Genomic DNA, 8,435 nt, shown 5'->3' with positions numbered 1-8,435 from the left:
GCAACTGTCCTCAGAGATGGGGCTTTGGTGAGTGTGTGATGTCACTGTGACAACATCCTTTGGGTCACATTAGTTAGCAGCCACCAGACCCTTAGCCTTCCATTCTGACCCTGAACTCCTCTCACTGGAGACTGAAGTCCCCAAATCCCTTTTCACAGACTCCATCTCTTCACTTCTGAACACTAACAACAGAGCTACAGAAACACCAGGAACATGGTTTTTGTTTTTGTTTTTCATGGACACTGCAGGTTGCAGCAGAAGTGGAAGGAAGCAATATGGGGCTACAGGTAAGGCGTTCTCTCGGCTTCCCACCTCAGCCTAGAGCCCCTTGGGGTAGCTGCATAACCCCAGCGTGCTCCATGGGTGCAGGTAAGCCCGTGTCGCTGGGATGAGGTCTTGGACACTCGCATCTCTCTTCTTCTTTGTGTACCATTTCATCCTTGCTCCAAAAGGTGGGCATATAGGCTGGAGGGAGGGAGAAGGAAGGGCATAGCAGGGATGCTCAGGGCACGGGCAAAAAGATAGGTGAGTGGGGCTGGAAGAAGGAGACCGAAGCATGACCCCAGAGCGCCATGCGGCAAGCCAGCCTGTGAGGACAAAGAGGAGGCGCTGTCAGATAGATGCCAGCAATGTGTGCTGTGAAGATGCGCCTGATGGATGCACAGCACACACAGTCCCCACAGTCCCTGGGGCTTCTCCTTTGGGATTCCACAGTTGCTCTGCCCTGAAGCTGGAGCTCCCTTCCTCTCTACACACTCCCCTCTGGCCTGTCCTAGCCATCGTCCAGGACTGGTTCCCTTCCACAGCTGACCTTTGTACCCTCAGTCCCTTCCCTTCATTTGTGAACCCTTGCCTATCACTAGCCAAGATCTGCTCTGTGGGAAAGTCAAGGCTGTGTGCTGCCGGCAGACCTGCCTATTTCACCTCCCTCTCTGTGGACCCCCAGAAGGCCTTGTATGGCCCAATTCCACTGCTTTGTCAGTCCGGGAAGCTATTTCTCTGGAGGGTGAGGGGCCTTAACTTCTCTGAACTTCTGCTTTCCTGGGAGCAGTGACCGGGAGGGGCTTCTTTGAGAATACACAAGCAAAGGATGCCACCACCACGTGGCACACAAAAAACCTGAGTTTTTGGAGAGTTAGCTGGAGGGACCTTGGGGATCATCTAACCTTGTAACCTCAGATTCCTGCCTGCTTCAGGGGCTTCTAAGTCCCCCAGCCCTAACAGCTTTCAGTTCAGCCATTTGCATCCGGGAACACGTGGATGCTGCCGGTCCCAGGACCACCGATCTGATACAGCCCACCTTTTATAGACGAGGGGACAAGGAGGGCCTGACACAGACATGCTGCACCCATTGTCTGAAGGTACTGGAGTAGGCCTGAGCCCAGGAAAGCTGCACATTGTGTCAACCTCCCCTCCCTTACTTATCCTGAGTGCCCTGGGGACTCTGAGGGCCTCCTCTCCCTCCTCCCCCAAAGAAGAGCACTCTAGGCACCTCTACTGGGAGGTTGGGGACTTGGCAGCATCGAACATCTTCTTGCGGCCTTCCATGCCAGACATGGCCTCCACGTTCTTTCTCCAGTCTCCCACCTCCACTGGTCGCTCCTGTGGGCAATCCATAAACATGTCAGAAACTCACCAGGCTGGAGGGGCAAGGAAGCCCCCACTCCTGCCCCGAGCTCAAGAGAAAGTAGGTGGGAGAGAATCCACCTCCTCAGAGAGACAGGAAACCCCAACCCTCCTGTCCAGCCCGTAATGCAAGAAGACTTGGCCAGACAGGGCCACAGAATGAGACTGTGTGGGTGGGAGGTTCTAGGTGACTGTGATGTCCTCACAGAGTCTGTTCTCAGCATAAAGCCAACTCCAAGCCCCACAACATCCTCCTGCAGCTTGGAGTCACCTCCTCCAAGAAGCCTCTCCTGATTCATCTGACCTCTTTCCCATTTTGTCAGCATCCTACCTGGCCTGTTTATCTTTATTAAGCTTCCTGGTTCAGAGACTGCTCTCTCAACCTTGCTCCCCACAGCCTGTCAGCTCTGGACATGCACTTCGAGGCCAAGAAGCCTGAAGCAGTTGTTTGTTCAACAAGTGGTTGAATTCAGTCCTCCCATTTCTTTTTTGTTATTGTTGTTGTTGTTTGTTTGTTTTTTGAGGCAGGGTCTCTCTGTGTAGCCTTGGCTGTCCTGGACTTGCTTTGTAGACCAGGCTGGCCTTGAACTCACAGTGACCCACCTGCCTCTGCCTCCCGAGTGTTGGGATTACAGGCAAGTGCCACCACGCCCGGCTCAGTCCTCCCATTTCTATACACTCATATCCCTACAGCCACAAGGAGAAACCGTGGAGACAGGGCCAATAGTCACCCCTTAATTGACACAGAGAGCAAGATTTTTGCTTTATTTCCCCAGTCAGCCTTTCTTGTGTCCTATCTTTCTTTCGGATTGGACACAGCCAATCTCCTCTATGTTGACACTGGCCTCATAGGGGGTTCTAGAATATTCTGACTAGAGCACCTCAGGCTGCAGAAGGCTGTGCGAGAAGTGGCAAGTAAAGGCCAGTACGAGGGAGATGGAAGGATCTGAGGAGAGGGACCCTCACCTTTTCTGTGTCCTCTTTCTTCACAGACTTGAGGTTGGCCCGTAGGTCCATGGACACCTTGTGCTTGGAGCCCAGTAAGGCTCGGAGCATGGCGTCTGCAGAGACCCGCACCCTACGCAGCGGTGGACGTTTGAACTTCCCTCGGAGGTCCAGTACTTTGAGCTTCAGGTCCTTAATCTGTAAGGAGGGAAGGAGACAGGCTCGATGAAGGGCATGGTAGACCTGGAGCTCTCTTCCTGGGGTCCAACTGCCAGACTTCCAGCTAGAGCCATTTCCTGGGGCCCCCAGCCTCCAGGCTGGACTCTCTAGGGTGCCCAGAACAGCCTATCCTTTCCCAAACAATCACACACGTGGGAAATGAACTTCTACAGATCAAGCCCACTAGTTAACCTCACTCCCTCTTTATCACCAAGCCTCAAATAAACGGAAAAACCACTAAACCATTACTGCCATTTGGGTGCCTTGTATAGACTCTCTCTGCTCCTCCACCTTTGTTTTTGCTACTGAGCCCTGCCCAGGGGGCCTGCACTACAGCTAAGCCTTGATTGACCCAGCAGGTAGAAAAGCCCTAAGGTCGGATACCCTGGGAATCCCAGGGTGTGGTCTATGGAAGGAGTTCCCTGGAGCATAAAGGCATCACACACCAGCATCTTGGCAAGCGTAAGAGAGCAGGGAAGCACCGCTCACCTCAGGCAAATGCTCAGAAGTGGTCCATCAGCACCGGAAGTCCCGCCTTTCCCCACTCCCCTCTACCTCTACCGGCTAGTCCTAATGCTCCCACATCCCACACTGAAGGAGCATGGTACTGGGAACCACAGCCCAGCGTGCGTGCTTGGACCCCCATTTTGTGAGCTGAGCCAAGGAAGTTCTTAGGTGTTGTGAGCCTCCATGCCCTCATTTGTCAGGGTCAGGTAATAGCCCCCATGTCACCCACAGGCATATAGGGAGGATCAAAGGATACAGCACACATGAAAGCCCTTCACAGAGGTAAGATGTCATTAACAGACATCTGCTTGCTTGTGTGGGTGAGCAGCTTCTGAAGCGCTCACGTGGTAGGTGGGGGAGGAAGTCTGTTCTTTTCATGCGTCACTATCCTTCCTGTCCACCTCCAGGCCTACGACGGTGCCAGTGTGGAACACGAAAGCTTCGCGCTGAGAGGCCGCCCTCCCAGGCCCCATAGAAACTGGTGGGCCACACCAATGCCCTCCCCAGCCAGCCCAGGCCCAGCCTCGTCTCTATCCTCTCTAGGACTTACCTCCCTCGTGTTGTGGAGGCATTTGGCTTCGATATCATATCGTTCCTCATCTACCACCTCCACCTTGGCATGTAGTTCTCGGCACAAGTCCTGAGGGAGTAATTGATGGCATGAGAGTGGAGAAGAGAGGAAAGGACCACCTGCTCCAGCCTCCCTTTCCTGTCTGCACACTTAGCTTGCTGGGGCCTATGGCCCACAGCTTTGCCAGAGTTGTCCCAACAGGAGCAGCTAGAGGCTTGCCATCAGGCTTACAGCTCAGAGCATAAACCCTTTGTTCTCCTTTCCGCTTTGTGCCTGCTTTCTTTCTCTAGCCTTTCGTAAATGTTAGCTTAATTGTTTGTTTAGTTATTTCTTTTAGATGGTGTTACTATGTAGCTCAGGCTGGCCTAAAAGCCCTGTCATTGAGGGTGCCTAGGCACAAATTTATAATCCTCTCATATATGAGCTCATAGAAGTAGGACACACAAGACTCACACAGGTTCAAACCAGACAAAAATCTCAGCATCCAGAAGGGTGCTGACAAAGAGCTATTTGCAAGGAGAGGGGAAATCAGTTTTCTCCGATGGAGTGTCCCTAGGTGTATCAAGCTCCAGGAGTGGATAGCCAACACAAAACAAACGCGTGTCTCAGTCTCCATGTTTCTTTTGTTTTGGGTTCCACCCGCCCCCCTTCTTGACAGCTCACTATGTAGCCCAGGCTAGCCCCCAACTCCCAGACATCTGCCTGCCTCTGCCTCCTGAGTGCTGGGATTAAAGGTGTGCACCACTGCTCTTGACCTGATTTCCTTTCTTTTCTTTTTATTTGCCTGTTTTAATTTTAATTTTTTTTTATTTTGTTTTGTGTTGTTTTTCTTTTTTTAGAGAGAGAAAGAACATAAAGTTGGGTGGGCAGGGGAGTAAGAAGATCCTGGGAAGAGTTGGAGGAGAAGAAATGTGATCAAAATATATTGTATAAAAAATCTTAATAATAAAATGTTTTTAACTCACAATTCTCTAGCCTCTACCTCCTGAGTACTGGGATTATAAGCACAGGCCTCTACACTAGGCTTATTGTTATTTTCTTTAAAAAATAGTTTCCTATCATAAAAGTAACATAAGCTAGTAATAGAAATTTTGAAAACTAGATATATTTTTTTAAGATTTATTTATTTATTATTATTTATGCAGTGTTCTGCCTGCATATACACCTGCAGGCCAGAAGAGGGCATCAGATCACATTGTAGATGGTTGTGAGCCACCATGTGGTTGCTGGGAATTGAACTCAGGCCCTCTGGAAGAGCAGTCAGTGCCCTTAACCTCTGAGCCATCTCTCCAGCACCCTGAAAACTATATATTAAACACAAATAATAAAATTAAAATAGCCACTGCCATGGAAGACACATGGACATAGTCTCCTCTAGTCTCTTCTCTGCAGTCAATGGCATTAAAGCACTCACTAACAGTTTTAACAAAGTAAAGACTCATCTCTAGAAGGAGGGGCAAATATTTGGAGGAACAGGCCTTCGAAAATCCTGCCCACCTCCGGGGCCATATCATTGCACCAACTGATGCGAAGCCAGTGCCTGGTTCTGCCCGACCAAGTCCATTCTCCCCTTTGCAACTCCCTTCTCAAGTCTGTGCAGTCATGAGACTGGTGGGGGGCATCTTGTAAGTTACTGAGCTGTGCTAGTTCAAGACCCACAGAGGGTCGCCGTCCCTTGCACGAGTCACCCAGCCCAGCCTGGCCCACCAGGCTCACCTGAAGGGCGCTGAGGGACAGGCCTCGGGTCTGCAGCGTGGGGATGCGCTCCGCTAGATAACGCACTTTCTCCGCCTCTCGCTCCTCATGTTCCTGCTCCCAGCACTCCTTGGCCTTGGCCAGCATCAGGCTCTGAAACGGACAGAGCCATTGAGTCAGGGTTGGTTCCTCATATTCCATACCCAGCGTCATAGAGTGAGGGGGCAGAGGCTCCCAACCAGGCCGCATCTGAGGCCATTACTCAGTGTAGCAGTGTGTGCAGTAGCTGCCAGCAGGCCTTGTGTAGGTCGAACACCAGCCTTGTGTAAGTCACATGGCATCCCTGAGACCCAGAGCTTGTTTCCACACACAGTCTCCCTCTTCCCTCCCTCTTGCCCCACAAAGCTCCAGAGAACAAAACATGCTAAAATTGACCACATCCCATCCTCTCCCTGCACCAAGGAATCCCACCCCAAGCTAGTTCTTGCTGCCTCTCAGGCATCCAGGAAGGACAGGATACAAGTCACTGGTCACCTGTCGGCTCTGGCAATGGCAGGCTTCTTCCTTTACTCTCCCTCCTTCCCCTCCCTGCCCTCTGCACCTCTTAGAGTCTGCATGCCTGCCTCTCCATCTCCCACAGGACCAGCCTCACCTTCAGCATGAGTTTTCGGGAGGCAGTGATCTTGGATTTCCTCTGAGGATGAGATGGAGAAACCAATGGTAAGGCAGAGGCTATAAAACTAGAATTCTGTTCTAGACCAGCACAGTACCAGCTGCGGTTCTTCATCATTACCCAGAATCCTCTGCTCACTCTAAGGCTTTTAAAGCTCATCGTTGGGACTGAACCAGTCAAGTTCAGAGAACACTGCAGCCAACTACCTAGACTGAGAGGCTGAAGCCCTGCCTTCCAGTGCCCACTCTACTGCTGGTAGGAGTCTGCAGGTGTGCCACCTATGGATACCTCCTCCACGGAGGAGCATGCTGACAGCTGTACTTAGTTCGCAGCGCCATCAAGACCAAATGAAGGCTCAGCTATGCAGCCTTTGTGAAAAGCCCACTCCAGATGCTAATGCAGCTGTATTTTGATGCTCTTTCCTGCCAGAGATCTATACTGCATATTCCTCAAATAGGCGAGGCATGTCTATGTGGGCATCAAAACTACTTCAAAAGTTACCTTCACCCACATAAATCTCTAAAACACAAAAACATGGCTGTGTCTTCCAATCAAAACGAGCAGGCAAATTCCTGATGGCCAAGTAGGTATGTTTTAATAACTCTTGGCGAGTCTCCTCCAACGGTGGATCATATGTGCAATCTCAGCACTCTGGGGGCCCTCACATGTTGAGGGAAGAACCTATCTAAAAGAATTTTTAAAGTCCCAGCCCTGTGACAGTGTCCCCCAGCATGGTGAAGGTGACAGAGCTGCCTTACTGCTGACTAATGAGACTGAGGCTTTGAGAGCCCTTGTGTCACTCTCATGTTTTCTCTTTGCTGCTCCTATTCGAGCCACCTTGGGAGAGCACAGCTGAGGTTTGTCCCTGCAGTACATGAGACATGATGCGGCCTTGTGGGAGTGACCGGGAGAGGAGATGCATGAGCTTTAGCGCACTGAGCATACCTACGGCTTCCGGTCTGCCGCAGTAGCTTATCTTTTCATCTCTGAAAACCTAGAGTCCATGTAAAGAGAGAAATGGCCTGTCGCCACAGCATTACAGCCCCTGGTTCACCCACACAGATATATACCACGGGGAACAACCTTTTGCAGTTCTTGTTTCCCTACCACTAAGTGCTTAGCCTCTTCTTCTAGAAACAGCAGTCCCCAAGGATTCACTCTAATAGGACCCTCAACAAAACTCAAGGGTCCATATGGTCACTGGAAAATAGTACATTGGCTTCTCGCTCAGACGATCCAGGCCAAGTATCCCCTCTATCAGTGATGCTGTCTCTCTCTGCTTGAGCCAACACCAACATTTTCTTCAGTCCTCACCCCGGGCTCTATGCAGGCAGTGTTCTCAAAGAACACTAAAGAAATCTGGATTACAGCATGTCCAGGATCAGGGTGACGAGTCCTGAGGGGACCCCAAGGACACACCTCCATTCCTTCCTCACTGTTCAGTCATAGCCTCGGCCTTTCAGATATGACATTGCATGACATCAGTTTACAGGAGGTGGAACGTAGCCAGCCGCCCCGCCCCCCGGGAAGTAGGAGCTTTGAGAGAGGCCGAGGGAGAACTTTCACGCAGCAAAGTTACAGAGTCATGCCCAGATCTTTGGTCCCAGGCACATGAGTACCTGTGAGAGGCATTGTGCCCTGGAGCACTGACTCCAGCATCCTGGGAGCCCAGCATCATATAGTATCTCCATTCATTATTTCTCTGGGTAAAACTCCTGGGCATTTTCTCAGGCACTGGCACCCCCATCTCTACCTTGGCTCTGACCCATTCTCTGCCTTCTCCTCAGGACCACCCCACATCCATCACTCGGGAGACCTAACCAGCACAGGGAAACCCCCAAATATCACTCACCTCGCTTTAGGCATCGTCACAAGAAGGATGGGGAGAAAGAGCAAAACATAGAGTGAGTGGAAACAAAATATATGACATGGGCAGCAAAAGACCCAAGGGCACTTGCTTGGAGAGGAGGGGGCAGGTGACAACAACATATCTGAAAGGCATCAACCTTCGGACAGAGGGGCCACTTCAGTATTTCAACAAACAAGAATTTTTAAAAAACCCAACCACCGTCGGGGGCTACTGCTCATTCCTTTTGGGCATGTTGGTCATTGAAAGTTGTATGGGTGGGGGTCTAGTGGGAGGCCGTGTAAGCTTTGACAGAGGGCCACAATTAATGCAGAAGCTTCATTTGTCTGCTG

At 51.0% G+C, this 8,435-nt stretch overlaps 1 protein-coding gene across 1 annotated transcript; it reads right to left on the bottom strand.

Moving 5' to 3' along the window:
- Positions 1–505: 505 nt before the first annotated feature.
- Positions 506–6,350, bottom strand: Tnni1 (troponin I1, slow skeletal type). Its single transcript, XM_051148209.1, has 6 exons — positions 6,216–6,350; positions 5,585–5,716; positions 3,848–3,937; positions 2,593–2,769; positions 1,493–1,602; positions 506–587 (listed from the first exon to the last, which is right to left on the bottom strand). Exons 1-5 carry the CDS (start codon positions 6,348–6,350, stop codon positions 1,495–1,497), a joined length of 642 nt encoding a protein of 213 aa, XP_051004166.1. The 3' UTR covers positions 506–587; positions 1,493–1,494.
- Positions 6,351–8,435: the final 2,085 nt, after the last annotated feature.

The sequence above is a fragment of the Acomys russatus genome, chromosome 6 (assembly GCF_903995435.1).
Source record: "Acomys russatus chromosome 6, mAcoRus1.1, whole genome shotgun sequence".
NCBI classification, from domain to species: domain Eukaryota; kingdom Metazoa; phylum Chordata; class Mammalia; order Rodentia; family Muridae; genus Acomys; species Acomys russatus.
Note: the sequence above shows the minus strand (reverse complement) of the source record. Positions and strands in the feature narration are given on the sequence as shown.